Source organism: Petaurus breviceps, unplaced genomic scaffold, assembly GCF_028583685.1.
Source record: "Petaurus breviceps papuanus isolate PSGF00001 unplaced genomic scaffold, PetGlider_PUasm1.0 90617, whole genome shotgun sequence".
Lineage (NCBI taxonomy): Eukaryota > Metazoa > Chordata > Mammalia > Diprotodontia > Petauridae > Petaurus > Petaurus breviceps.
The window spans coordinates 5933349-5948829 of NW_027187287.1; the positions used below are offsets into that span (position 1 = coordinate 5933349).

The 15481-nt window shown below is 42.0% G+C and overlaps 1 protein-coding gene across 5 annotated transcripts in view; it reads right to left on the reverse strand.

Annotated features, from left to right (window-relative positions):
• The window catches only part of MGAT1 (alpha-1,3-mannosyl-glycoprotein 2-beta-N-acetylglucosaminyltransferase), a 23682-nt gene continuing 8201 nt past the window's right edge, over window positions 1–15481 (reverse strand). For 3 of the 5 annotated variants that reach the window (XM_069064120.1, XM_069064119.1, XM_069064118.1), the window contains exon 3: window positions 1–3009. In XM_069064120.1, coding sequence (XP_068920221.1) covers window positions 1476–2819 — 1344 coding nt within the window. In that variant the 5' untranslated portion in view covers window positions 2820–3009 and the 3' untranslated portion in view covers window positions 1–1475. Of the gene's footprint in view, window positions 3010–8387; window positions 8514–8542; window positions 8723–15481 lie in introns of those variants that run through there. The other 2 variants (XM_069064121.1, XM_069064122.1) reach the window with 2 other exon arrangements.

Genomic DNA, 15481 nt, shown 5'->3' on the forward strand with positions numbered 1-15481 from the left:
TTTTCAAATGACAATCTTTATTTTATTCTGGAAAATAATTAGGCAACTTCAATTTTCTTCCATGAAGTTGAGTCAGGCAAGAAAGAAAAATATAAATGACCAAATTCCTCATCCAACCACCATCACTATCCTCATCTTCCAAAAAATAAAGGAGTTGGAGGTAAGGGAGGGCACACCCTCCCTTATCTGTATTGGGAATACAATTACACAAGTGGAGAGAGAAGAGGGGCTAGCTGCTAATGGCAATAACCATACTTGCTCCTCAGTATTCCACCACTGGGGAAGAGAGAAAACAGAAAAGTCACACATTCAGAGAGAAAGCAACCCACAAAATCAACAAGGGAGCTGAACCTAGGTGAAAATGGAAGTAGCACAGAGGACAAGACTCTTCCACTCTTCCGTCATCCACTTGAAGCTACACCCTCCTACAGAATCGAGGAAAAATTGGGTTCAGAGAGGCTGCCACCTTGAATAGTTTCCTCAACATCAACTGAAGACTCTCTCAACCTGAAGTCCACCCCATAATCTCCCCATAGTCCTGAGAATGGAGAACTGAAGAGATTTTACTTTTCCTCATTCAACTTTTCTTTCTAATATTGGGGATTACTAAATTTCAGAGGGAATTGGAAAATGAGACAACAGATGTAAAAAAAGAATAAAGAAAAACAAATGTGTATATATATATATATATATACACATATGAAAAGTTATACAGATAAGCATGTATGACACACTGCACACAAAGGAGAAATAAAGAGAATGAGACAGGATAAAGGTCAAAGGGGATTAAGAAGTACAAACACCTAAAATTTAGTAATGTGTTCCCTGGCTCCCCTTTGGTATGTTCTTATTTTGGCCACAAGCACATAGATGTCCCCAATCCAAGACCTTAAAAAAAGAGATGGATTAAGTGGGAGCAACAGGGGTGAGGATCATAATGTCATAGACTTACAGCTAGGAGGGCTGTTAAAGGGCAACTAGTCCAACTTCTTCAATTAACAGATGAGGAAACTGAGACCCAGAAGAGGGGAAGTACACCCTAGCTAGAAGGGACAGTAGTAGAGGGGGAAAATCAAGCCAGCACATAATAAAGAAGTCCCAATGAGAGAAAAATCTCTGAAAATTATAACTTGCTTAAGATTTTCATGAGAAAACCAGAACTATATAATGGAAAGACTAGGTCTCCTAGCTTCTGTAGGGCAGGGGGCTAAATTTTTTTCTCTATCTTACAAAACTCCTCTCCTGCCCAGAGCCCCAGCATTCCCCAATAAAGCTTTCCTATTGCTGACAGGATCTCCCATTGTGACAGTATCTCACACTCTTGGCCCAGGTAGAGAATATGCACTCGAATGCCACTTGGAAAAAGAAAAAAAAAACTGATAAAAAAAAAGCCACACACAAAAAAAAAACCAATGCAGCTTATAGACAAGACTCTCCAATTCTTCCTGTAGAGGACCGGAGAGTGGGTGCCACTGCTAACTCCAGCTAGGGTCATAACCAGTCCAGTCTTGTGGAGGTGCCAAGTATACCCGGCGGCCCCGGAACAGAAAACTGACAATGCCCCGATAGCCAGCTCGGGGAACACCTGACTTGAGATCATCCATAACACCTAGAGCCTTAGCAAAAGCTCTAAAGCTGTCCCGTCCTCTGTACTGTACCCGAACCTCCCCTAATTCCTGTTTCTGGTTGCCTTTTAGCTCCTCCACTTGCACCTGGGGGGCAGCATAGACTCGGGCAGAAAAGTCCTGATCATAGGCTTCACGTTTCAGATAGGACAGGTCCAACTGAGTGAAGGGCACAAAACCTTGGTTCAACTTGATGAACTTGAGGTGCTGGTCAAAGAACTGTCCTTGGCTCACCCCCTTTCGACCAAAGGTCATCGTCCGAGAGATCTCTGGTCTTAAGCAAGCTCTATCCCGACGCTGTTCTGGCTGCCGCATCCAGTCATCCCAAAAGGCCTTTGGCCACTTAGGCTCTAGCTCATCCCATAGCTCAGCCAGCAGCAGCCACCCCAGGCCTGGGAAAAAGTCTGTTCGATAGAGAAGATCAGGCCTTGTGGCATCCACCATCTGCTCCTTGCCATTGTCATTCCAAGCTGAAACACACCATAGTGATGGATCAGTCCTCAGAAGTGGGTATGTTGCTTGAAAGTATTCAAAGAAGTCTGGAGCCACTTCCAGGTCATCCTCCACCACCACAGCTGCCTGATACTTGAAGGTATGGAAGATTTGGCTCAAGGCCCAACGGTAATGACGGGCAATTTTATAATAGCCCTGGAATTTTCGGTGCTCATTTGGGACAGATATACTGCTAAGGTCAGGTTGTTTAATGTGCATGATGGCATTGCCGTATGATGCAATGACCTGGGCTGTTGCCTTGTGTCCACAGTCCTGACTCACAATAATGGGAAAACGCCCAGCTGATGGCCTGTAGTGGAGAAGCTTATCTAGGCAACGACGGACTGTGCTGCGATCACAAGCAATGACTAAAATGGGGAGAACAGAAGTTGTAGGGGCTAGGGTTGGGTGGGAGATAGCAGGAGGGCCTGCAGTAGCTGCCTGTTGTCTCCGATTCCACAACACACTGTGCTTCTGAATCTGTTGTAGCAGCCCCTGCTGTCGCTCTAACTCTATCTCAGCCTCCTGGGCCAGACGGATCACTCGTCGGGTAAGGCCAGCAGGGTCATCAGCAAAGGGGTCCTCAGATGATGGGCCACTAGGCAAGGGTCGGGCCCAGAAGAAGAAGAGGAGCAGGGCGTTCCAGGCCACAAAAAGAATCGCACCCCAAAGCACCAGCCCTGCAGACTGCTTCTTCAGCATCCTGACCCCTCACAAGAGGGGTTAGAAGAAGTTGCTGCAGAAGGGACTGGAGGGCGGGGGGCAGATGATGTGGGAGAAGAGGGGTAAAGCAGGGTAGGAAGCACCTTTTATCCCTTTTGCTCAGCCCCCTGTTCTGGTGTCTTAAGAAGATGCTTTTGGTAGTTGGAAGGATCAGAAAGCAGCCATGGACCTGGAGAGAGAAAAAAGTATAGTAAACATCAAAAATAAATGTTAATTCAAGATCATACATACCTCAAGAGCGGTAGCTAGAGAGGCATACGAACAGACGCAAGGGAGTGAAGGATATTAAGATGTCTCCTTCTCTGAAGAATTCTCAGAAAAAGTCTCCCTCCTACTTCCCCCAAATTTAACCATCCTATATACAAGATAAAAGATTACAATGGGATACCCCTAGAAAGCAAGAGTTTTCAAAAAGCAGTCAACTGATAACAAGTAGTACAAGGGGAGAGAGGGACAGAATCAATCAATTAATCAACAAGCAAAAGAAGAAGAAAAAACAGTCTGTACCCTCAAGGAGCCTTTATTTTACTAGAGGAGACAGCATATACACACCTACACTTCAGGAAAAAAAATCATTTGGCAGCTGCCTGAAAGATGGATGGGTTTGGGAATAGACTTGAAGCATGAGGTCCCAAGCACAGTCATCACTTGATCTGTACTGACAAACCCACACACAATCTCCAGTCTCCTTCAGAGCATCCAAACAATTCCATTCCTCTCTCCTCATACACCCAGATAAGAGTGCTCAAATATTAGTGTAAAATTTTTTTTCAAAATTAAAGGGATATGGTCCACAACTTTGGATAGTTTAGTATATCAATGTGGTTAAGTTTTTCTTACAAATTGAATAATCTGCAACAAACTACCTTTTATAACCAAGCCAGTCTATGTAACAGAGCTCTTTTTTCATTATTAGCTTATTTCTTATGTGAGGTCCTTCCTCATCCCCAGCTTACTCCATTCCCTTCTTTTTACTCCATCTCTCCCCCTATATTCCACAAGATCTCCATTAGTATGCCCTTTTGCTCCAGCTCCCCTTCAAATAACTGAAATGTCAGGAAATAGTCAGAAGAACTGATTTCAAATCTTACCTCTGCCACTTATTACCTAATATCTTCTTGGCTGAATCATTAAACTTGTCCAAGTTTCAGTTTTCTCATCTATAAAGTAGATTTATAATACCAGCTCTGCCTACTTCAAAAGATCATCATAGAATATTGTACAGAATAGTCTGGTTTATAGGATAATATATAGATCAAATGGGATCTGGTAGGAAACCATAAAGCAGTTAATAGATGATGTAAAGTGATATTATTCCTACCCTCTGACTTGCTATTTATCCTATCCAGTCCATTCTTTAACTCCTTTGCCAAGTAGCTGGATTCTCACTCACCTAGATCTCTTCTGAACTTTAATACCTTCCTAAAAGGCCTTTAAAGTGACCACATCAAAGACTTCTCCAACATTCTCCCTGTAATTTGACTATCATTCACAACTCCAACTGTGCAGTTTAATTTTCCCAGAAACTTTAACATCAATTTCCTCTTATTACAACTCACAAAATAAAGTTTCCAGGACTTCTGCTTTCTACTTTGCTTTTTACTTCTTACTTTCTACATATAAACTAGATAAATATCCCCTTCTCCTCCTCCTTCCCACCCTCCCACCCTGGAATTCACCCACAGCTATTATCCATACTTATAGGTCCACTGTTTTAATAATACTCTTCTGCAGCTTCCCTCCAGTCTCAGCTCCAAGGATAAGGTATTATGCTTTCTTTGTCTGGGAGGTTATCCTCCCAGCTGCTGACAGAGCAGTGAGCAGATTCCAGGCCTTCAAGGTGCCTTCTTTCCCAATAATGAGGAGCTAAACTGGTGATATAGGCTACTTGGTAAATGCCAGAAAGAAGCTGACTCGTAGCTACTTCCCCATTTCAGAATTCTTTTACTGAATTAACCTAACCTCCTGGAGAGCAGAGAATGGCCAAAACACATTGGTTAGCTCTGAACCATCAGTGCTAACAGAGGCAAATTTCTTTAGCCTTCTAGTGTCAGCAACAGAGGACCTAAATCAAAACCCCATGTGCTCTACCTAACTCTTCCTTTTCCCCTACCTCTTCTTTTTCCAAACTGGCACTTCAGATACATATCTGTAGTGGTAGAGGATGAACTGACTTTTCATGCCACTGGTCTTCCAGGACCCAAGACTAATTCTTTTACCCTAATGAGTCCTAGCCTGTATCACATCTTCCCAGTCACTTAGGAGTCCTGGATCCTCAAATAAGATCCCTTAGTCTAACCCTGCCCTAAATTTAAACCCTACCTCCCCTCATCCCCAATACTGGAAGAACTTGAGGCAAGATGAACTCATTTTCTGGACCTTTGTTCAGTTGTTTCAGTCAAGGCCGGTTTTCTTGGCAGAGATACTGGAGTGGTTTGCCATTTCCTTCTCCAGCTCATTTTACAAATGAGGAAACTGAGGCAAATAGGGCTAAGTGGCTTTCCCAGGGTCACAGAGATAGTAAGTACCTGAGGCTGGATTTGAACCCAGGAAGATGAGCCTTCCTGACTTCAGGCCTGGCACTCTATCCACTGTGCCACCTAACTGCCCTTCTATCCAGTAGCAGAGTTATTAAATGCTTAATCTTACTGTGTTGAAATTCCTTTTGTGTGACATGAATGTAACAAAAACGCACTAGAAATTAGGGGACCTGGGTTATAATCCCTTTTCTCACAGTGACTAGATATGTGACCCCAGGGCAAACCACCTAACCTTCTCAGGACCTGAGTTTCTTTGTGGGATAAGGTGTTTGGAATAAATCCTTTTCATTTCTAATATTCTATGCTATTATGGCAATGTTTCTCTCTCCCTACCAAGAAGAAAAGGGTTCAAAGAATAATAGCCTGTAAATAGATATGATGCAAACAAAAGCCCTGTGATAAAATAACCCCAAATAGCAGATAATCCAGAAATCTCATTTGAGATTACTTTGAACACATTAGAAACAGGTTTAGCCCTTAACACAAAGTATTTAGATAAACAGAAAGCACTTCCCAACAATAAGGACTTCAAGACATTAATAAAAGTGAATTAAATAAAGTTGTAAGAAAGGTTGTAAGAAAGGTCTTTCAAAACAAGAAAAAATCTAATCTGGAGTATAAAACAGAAAGGGAGTGGGAAAGAGAGGTATATTCTGTCAGAAGGCAAACAGACAAGATAATGATGATCTCTTCAAAGTCTTTCTTAGCCAAAAGTTTATAGAACTTAAGTCCCACTCATATCCAAGCTTCCCTCCCACACTCTCTCCCTTCTCCCAACACACACAAATGATGAGACATTTCAGACAAAACTATAAGATCTATCAGTCAGTGAGTAGTTATTAAGCCTACAAGGCAGGAACTACATACTACAGTGGGGATACAAAGACAAACACCAAGTAGTCACTGACCTAAAGGGACTGGCATTCCATATCAGAGAAGGCATATGCAAAAATAAATGAGGTAAATTTTTAGAGAGGCATTAGCAACTTAGGATAGGATCCTGACATCTTGTCCAAACCCTTCATTTTACTGATGGAGAAACTGAAACTCAGGGAGGTTCTTTTTGACTACATAAACTAGTACCAGTTTCATAGATGCAGAAATTAAGGCTCTGAAAAGCTGACTTGCTCAAAGGAATAAAAGTGCTATCTAGAGAAAGGATACAAGCCTAGCCTTTCTGACTTCAGGTCCAAGCACTCCACAACACTCATCCTAAGTAATCAATAAACCTAAATTTTGAATTTTTGTCTTCTAACTCCAAATCCAGTGGAAGTCCCCCTCAACCCCCCATCACCACTACACCATAAACAAGTAAAAAGAGAAAAGAGGAAGTCTTTATGAAAATAGGGCCAATATGCAAAACCATCTCTTTGGACCCTAAAATGAAAGTGTCTTGCCCCTTAGATACCCTTCCCTCCTCAGTCTATTTTCTTCCAGAAAATATCTATCAGAGCCTCTCTTTCTACCTGCACTAGATTCCAGAAATGACACTACTAATGTGGAAATATATTAATATGATTGTACATGTATAGCCTGTATCAGATTGCTTGCTGGGTTGGGGAAGGGGGAAGTGAGGGAGAAAAAAATTTGGAACTCAAAATCTTAGAAATAAAGCCATCTTTACACGTAATAGGAAAAAATAAAATATTAAGTAGAAAAAAAAGGATGGGTGACATACTAACTGAAAGTTTTTACTAACTAGCAAAAGCTACAACAGCTTTTGGTGTTTTGGTGTTGAAGAAAATTTGATTTTGCTTCATGTTTATGATTTTAGGAGGTAATACAGTTTTCCAAAGACTGGGTTCAAGACTGACAAAGACCCTAATCAGCTGTGTGCCTCAGGGCAAGTAAGTAACTTTAACTTCGGAAAGCCTAGTTTTTTCTCATATGTAAATGAGGGACAATAACGCTTTGTACAATAATAAACCACACAAAACTGTCAGGAGAAAAAAGCAGTTCTGAGTTGTAACATGCTAAATAAATGTGAATAATGACTGGGAAAAAAATAAATTCCTGAAATGATTCCAAGCATGTTGCCTCTGTAGTGACAACAGTTTAGTTCCTCCTCTCTCTCCCCAACCCCAAATCCCTTCCAGGAACCTGGTGTCCCACAAAATAGTAATCTCCCTCCCCTTCCTTCTCTCCAAATTACCTGCTCCTCCTTCCTCCGGATAAAGACATCCTTCCCTTTCCAAACAAAATATTACATAGGATCATAGCTTGAGAGCTGAATTACCCTCTAACCTCTAAGTTCATTTATGTCAAGGCCCCATATTTCCCCCCTATTAGCTCTTTCAAAACTAGAACAAGGACACGGGTAAATATGGGGTTCTGGGAAGAAGTCAAACAAATGTTCACTCCCAGTTATTAATTCCTGGCCTTAAAAGCCAATTTTAAGTCAAGTTTAAAAGCGCACTCCCTTCTTCCAGATCCAACCCTTCATCTCTACAAAAACACATATGCCCTTCCCTCCCCACTTCCCTCCCCACCTCACCCCTCCCAAAGGCATACTCTTTCCCCCTGCACACACACAGGCTCTCTTCTCCAAAACAAAATTTCCCTTCAAGTTTCACAATAACTCCCTCCTTGCTCCAAAAAGGATTCTTTCCACATCCGGCCACCTGAATTCCAAATAGAGTGCTCAGTGTTCCTACTTTTCTGAACTCTCCCTCAGGGGAAAAAAATTAAATAAATAAAATCCATCCCTCAGGGAAAAAAAAAAAACTACAATCTACTCAAAAATTAACCACTCACTCCATAGATGGAGCTGCCTAACCACCAGCCCTGAACAATATTTTAGACACACACATACACACTCCCACACACCTCTCTACCCCCTCTACCCCAGAGATTAGGGAGGGAGGGGAGGTCAGACCCCAACGCTGGACAGTTTTGTTTTGGTTTTTCCCAGAGGGGTTTTGGGGGAAGGGGGTCTGGAATCAAACAGACACTGCCCCTTCCTCCCCTCGGTGACGCCCCCTCCACAGCCTCCTCGGACTCCGGATACCTGTTTCCACTATCTCGGGCACTTTCAAAGCCTCTTTGGTCCCAGAGATTTTTTACTAAATCCCTCGATTCCCTCCCTCGATCAGCCCAGGAGCCTAAGCCGCCTTCGCGGGTCCCCTGAACTTCCTGCTGTCACCGAAAACTTTCCCCAGTTACCAAAGAGTCGCGCCCGTCGCCGCCTGCCGTGGGCCGGGGCCGCTCGCCCTCACGACCCCGACTCCAGTAGCGACTGAGCCCAGACGGACGGCCGGCAGCCAGCGCCTTCCGCCCAGGATACCCCTTCCTGAGGCTTGAGCTGGGCCCGCCCCGGCAAAGCAACGTGGCCCTTCCCCCGTGGAAGGGAGGAGAGGGAGGGAGTCCCGCCTCGGAGGCGGGCTCGTTGGGGCCGGAGCCGCCTCCAGGCAGTGGACAAGAGCCCCAGAGCCGAGTCTGGGTGTGCAAACGGTGATCGCAGACCGAAAAACTGCTCCTTTTCTCCTTTGAAAACTAAGGAGTGATCTCCACTTTTTAGCTAAACCATGCAATCCTAACGCCCTCTCACCTAGAGCCGCACATGCAGGTCCCCAAACCCTCTTCCACCGCCCTCCCCCCATTTAGCTCCTGTAGGGGGGACTCAGGCTTCATGGATCTTACCCCTCCATCTCTCATTGCATTCTAAGCATTCATTATTACAGATTGAGAGTTGGGTCACGGGATCACGGGGCACTAGAGGTGATAAAAGTCAATCAATAAGCACTTATTAAGTGCCCAGTGTGTGCCACACACTGAAGATACAATAAGAAACAGCTAAGTGTCTGCACTCAAAACTTAAAATTATATGTGGGAAACAATACTTCTAAGCCAAACAGGATTTTCGTTTTTGAGAGGAAAGAGAAAAAGGAGACAGAAGCACTAAGTTTGAAGGAAGCCAGGCATCCTGAGAGGTAGAGAAGAGGCCACAGTGACTTCCAAGCAAAGGAAGCAGCCTATATTGGCAGCACAGGGTGAGGGACGCAACGTTGCATGCACAGAACAGCAAACAGGAAGGCTTGGGTGGAATGTAGAGTGCATGAAGGTGAATAAATCTCTTCCCAGCCAGGAAAAGATAGGTTGAGGCTTGACTGAAGAACTTGAACTGACATAAATTAGAGTTTGTATTTTATTATTAAAAGGAAAACAGGGAAGCAGTAGAGAGCCACTGAAGCTTTTTTTTTTAACAGGGAAGTAACATGGTCAGATCTCTAAGATTTTTCAATGTGGTAGCTATATGGAGGATCCAGCCCAACTAGGAATGTTCAGGAGCCACACAGTTAAAAAAAAAGTAATTCAGGACTGAACTAGGGTGGCTGTGTTAGAATAGAGAGAAAACAGGTGTAATGGAGGTAGAATTGACTGGCAACTCATTAGATATTTGAGGAGAATGAAAGCCAGAACTTCAAAGTTTCAAAACTGAGTGACTGGAGCAATGATGGTACCTTCAACAGAAGAACAGGAATGTTAGGAAGTTAAGTGGGTTGGGGGAGAACTTAATATTTTTTGAGACATGCTGAATTTATAATGCCTATGGACATAAATATCCTATAGGCAGTTGATGATATAGGACTGGTGTTCAAGAAACAGATTAGGGCTGGAAGCTATCTGCATAGAGAGATAATTAAACCACAAAGTGTAGAGAGGAAAGAGGACCCAGGAAAGCCTTAGGCTACACCCAGTTACGGCACAGGACATGGATAATGACCCAACAGAGATGATCCTAAAAAGGTATGATCAGATGGCTAGTATAGGGACCAAGAGAGCAATGTCATCTAAACCCAGAAAGGAAAAGAGTACTTGGGAGGAAAGAGTGGTCAACAGTGTCAAAAGCTACAGAGACAATCAAGAAGGAAAAGGACTAGGAAAAGGTCACTGGACTCAAAGAAGTTACTTGGAAACCTTGGAGAGAGCAGTTTCAGCTGAGAGATAAGATAAAAAGCCAGGCTTCTGGGGGTGAAAAGCAAGCAAGAACAGGAGAGGCAAAGAGTACAAACAAGGTTTTCTAGGAATTTTGTTTAAAAAAAGAGAAGAGTAACATAGGATGATAGTTTGAGGGGATGATAGGTTCACATGAACTTTTGTTGTTTTTTTTTAAGTACAGGTAAGATATGAACATGTTTATAGGCAGCAGGGTGGAAGTTAATATATGAGAAAAGTGAAGACTGGATAGACAAGAAATAACAATGAGGCAAGTAGCTGAAGGAGACCAAAAATAATAGAATTAAGGGTATAACTAGAGGAGCCTGTCCTTAGGAAGGAGAGAAACCAAAGAATGGGGTACAGGAGGAATGAATGGGAAATGATTAAGAGTTCTGAGATGCAGAGTTTCAGGAAAGAGGAAGCTCAGTCAAGTATGAGCCAAGGTCTTTTGTTGTGAGGGAGGACGGAGCTATGGTTTAAGAAGATTGAGAAGGGCCACTATGATGAACACAAGAATCAATTAGAGAAAAGCAAAAGGATTGGCAATGAATATCCAGTTTTGATTAAATAGCAATTAAATAAATAAACAATAGTAAATAGCATGTTTTGTGATTTGCTCTAGCAGTATATAAGTAGGATGGGAGGTGGTAGATGATGGGCTTCCTTAAAGGTTGGGGTTTGGCAAGGTCCAATCCCCTTATTTTACAGATGAGGAAAATGAAGCCCAAAGAGGTTAAATGATTTGCCCAAGGTCAGTGAGTATGTATCACTGTTAAATTTTGTACCTAGATCTAATGACTCAAAATCCAATTTTCCTTCCACTGCACCATGCTTACTAGGTACAAAGGAGTGTGATTCAGACCTAATCCCAGTTCTGCCACTTACTACTTGGGTAAGTATTCACCACTTACCTTGGGTATTCAATTAATTTCTCAGGGCCTCAGTTTTCTCATCTGTAAAATGAAGGAGTTAAACTAAATCTCTAGATCCAGCTCTAATTCCAGTCCTGAAGAGAGGCTAAAGAAAAAAGGTGAGAGAGTGAGAGGGGAAGGAAAAAAGATTAGGGGAGGGAAGTGAAAACAGGAACTTGAGAGTATAGAGAGAGAAGCAGAGAGGAAATATCTGCAGCCAAAATTTAGAGAGCTCCTAGTTTCTTATCTGTGTATCTGGGAGCTGGTATAAGCACAAGTTTGGTTCTTGTTTAGGAGCTAAGTCCTGAGAAAAGAGTAAACAGGATGCTTAGATCCTGGAAGGGAATGACCTCTGGCATAGTACAAAGGTCACCGAACTCGGGGTTGGAAAACCTGAATTCATAAAATCTTTCCAATATACCATATTGCCTAAGTGATTATCACTAGTCCAATTTTCCCAGACATTCTTCCTTAATCCATGCTTTTCTCGATCTAATTCAGAACAGTAGTATTGATTAGAGAATGGCAGTGTGTAGCTCTTAACCTGAGTGTCTCTTGCATGTGGTATCTGATCCGTCCCTGTTACAAAATTCATTGCACCTTGACCCCTCTCTCAGATCAAAGAATTATCCAACTCCTTGTCCTGCAGATGAAACCCAAGACATGACTAAGCAAGCCTCATGTATAATCAAAGTTAGTAGGCTTGTGGGTCCCTGTTGCCCCCACTGAAGCTGCCAGTGTGCCAAAACAGAGAAACTGACAAGTTTCCATAGACTGAAAAAGGGTAGAAATGCTCTCTTTCTGGCTGCCTTCAAGTGAGGAGGATGAACAGCTGGTGGCCTCCACATGGGGGAGGAGCCTCTGGTCTTGGAGATTTCAAAAGGTTAGAGGAGCAGATGTACAATGACAGTAGTCCTTGCTAGAGTCTGTCACTAAACTCCATGAGGATCAGCCCTGTGTATCCTCAGCAACTGAAAAAACATACTCTTCAGCAAGGGAGCAACTCTTCCTGTGACTACGTTCCTTTATTGAGTTCAGAAGTGTGACAAAACTGCTTTAAGTTTGAGCCTACTCTCCCCAAGGACTGAAAGGGGAAAAGAGGAAGGGTGTGCCCCAGCTTCAAAAGTATGTGTTTATACTCTATTCTTATTATATGTTCTCATTCTCTATTGTTAAAAGTTAAAAAAAAATTTTACTTTTAAGCTAGAAAAGTACTTTGTCCCAAGACCCAAAGCAGAAGAACCTGGAATCAACTTGTAGAAGAAAAGGAAGAGTAGGGAAAAAAGCTCAAGGTGGAGGAGATCAAATTCCTACTGATGATGAAGCAAATTAACCTGAAAAACATCCTTTTCCAGAAACCAGTTTTACTTAGAGGAGAAAAGAAAAAGGTAGAAATTGAAGGGGAGAGACCAGGAAGAAGGAGATGAGTATTTGTCCTGATTTAGTCAATTTTATTTACTCCCAATAAAAATTTTACATGTTGATATCCCTTGCTTCCCAGTTGATCAACTCCTATGAACTGCACATTCACATCACTTCAACTGTATACCCAAATTATATATTCTTGATCTCAACATCACCCACAAGTATTCAACCCCCAAAGTCTGAAATTCCTCTGACCATAATCTTTACATGATTACATTACATAATCTTTACATATTCCTTACATCTCTTCCTATACTTCACCCTCACCCCTCCTAAATCTACTTTTTGTCTTCAACACAGCATTCAGTCACTCTATTTTTCCCTGCTTTCTATGCTATCATGTCTGTTTTGTCCTCACTCTTCTCCCTTCAAAACTTTGACTCTAAGGTTAATCAATTTAACTTTAACATCCTCTACCTGGACCTTCATCCCACTGACATTCATTACTTTCTAAACTTCACTTCTAAATTATAATAAAAATAACTAATATCTATAGCACTTTATATTACTTCATCTGATCCACATAACAATCATGGGAGGAAAGCGCCATTTTACATTCCCATTTTACAGATAAGGAAACTGATACTAAAAGAGAAAAGTCACTGAAAGTGACTTGAACTATCAGTATCTAAAAACAGAGTTTGAAATCATGTATTCATTCCTAACTCCAACTCTTGCACTACATGCACTAAATACCAACATTTGAATTCTCCATTCCCACTCATGCTGCTGACCAGTGCTGGAGGAAACATGTATTAATGCCAATAGGATCCACTACAAATTTAAATTATCCAATCTGACTGGGCCCTCATTAATGTGCTATCAATCGCTTTCCTTCCTAGATTCTCTCATTCTTCAAAGAGTCTGCTTCAACCCTTTTGTCTCCCCCTTCTTAAGCAGAAAGCCCCAAATTATACTTGACTAAAAAAAGACCTCATGATGAGCTCCCTCTCTTCAATCCAACTTCAAATCAGACCCTATTCTCACTGCCTTTGCTCTATATCAGATGCAAAGGTGGATCTTCTTTTTCCTAACAATCATGCTACTTGTGCCCTTAATCTTGTCTCTCCCTATCTCCTTCAGAGGTTTGTTCCTCTGAAAATCCACCTTCTCTCCCTAGTTTTCTTACTAAATTTCTCTCCTACTACCCTTTAATTAGCTCTTTCCCTGTTGCTTACAATTATGCCCAGATTTTATTTCTTATTTTCAAAGCCAAAATTCCAGAAAAAGCTACCCACTCATTTCTCAATCCTTGTAATGACTTTTGTTCCCACCTCTTGAATGAAACTTCCCTCTTCAATGCCACTAATGATCTCTTTATTGTTGAAACTAATAGTTTCTCCTTTGCTTTTGTTCTTCTAGAATTCTCCGCAGCATGTGACACTCTTGTTCACACTCCTTCTGAATGCTTTCTTCTATCTGTCACACTGTTTATTTCCTTTAGGTTTTGCTTCAACCTCTTTGACAGCTCCTTTTCAGAATCATCATCTACAATCCTTTTGCTAAGGAATAGGTGCATCTTCAGGCTTTGCATTGGTTCCTCTCACCCAGCAATCTTATCACACTTTCTATGGGTTCACACTATGCAGATGACAACTGCTTCAGTTCTGTGCCTCCATCTATAGGCATCTCAAACATAGCCCATCCAAAGAAGAATTTATTACCTTTCCCCCAAATTCTTCCCAGTGTCTTCCCTATTTGTCAAGAATATCCATTCTTCCTGACATTCAGATATGAAAGAGTAGCCATGTTTGAATTTGTACTCACATTCACATTCCCCGCATCCAATCAGTTGCCAAGTGTTGTCAATTCTTCCTCCATTTACTCTCTCAAATCTAACCCTACTTCTCTGAACTCACACACAACCACCCTAGTTCTTGCAAGGGTTCATTATCACTCTCTTAAATTACCAAAATTGCCTCTGTCTCCCTAATTGTCCTCTCCTGTCTTCATTCTGTCCTTCACACAGCTGCCAAATTTAGTATTCCTAAAACACAAGTCTGAGCAAGTCGTTCCCCTATTTTGAGGTCATTCAATGGCTACCCAGAGCCTCTAAAATAAAATGCAAACACATCTTAAAAGTATGTCAGAAATCTCAGTATTCTCAGTCTGCTGATAGTGTTTCTAGGCTGATTACATATTACCCACATTCATACACTATTCTCCAGCTCAACTGACATATTTGATGTACATCTCCTGATTTTGTTCCTTTGTGCAAGCACCATGTCCCTCAAACCCGGAACGCTGTCCCTTCTCACTACCACATCTTGGAATACACATTCCCTTCACTGAGGAAGAAAGTATCCAGTTGAACAAAGTAGTCAACGCTTTCAAAGGCTGCTACACTTCTCAGGATCCTTACTTTTCTTGAAGGTTCAATTCAGGTGCCACTTTCTTCAAGAATCCCTCCCTGATTTTTCCCCCTCACCTCCCAGGTATTGTACTCTCTTCCAATCTCATCAGCCTTTATTGGTATACTTGTTATACCATTCCAGTAGAATGTAAATTCACAAAGCTGGAGTCCTTAACCCTGGCCTAAACAACATATCCGCCAAAGGATTTGCTGGGGGGGGGGGGTAGCATTGTTACCACACATTCTCTTGTTTGTCATGTGACCTGCAGCAACCAACCATGATCAGTCTGTCTGTAGTCTAACCTATCTGTGGCCAAAAAACATCCACCTTAACCATTTTGTGTGGCATGCATCCCTTCTTACAGAAAAGTTTTTATCACAAAGGAACCCAACTATATTGAAATAAAATCTATGTTAAAAAGACAAGTAAGTTAACAGATCCCAGCTTTAAGAACCTGTTTTATAAAGTAGACT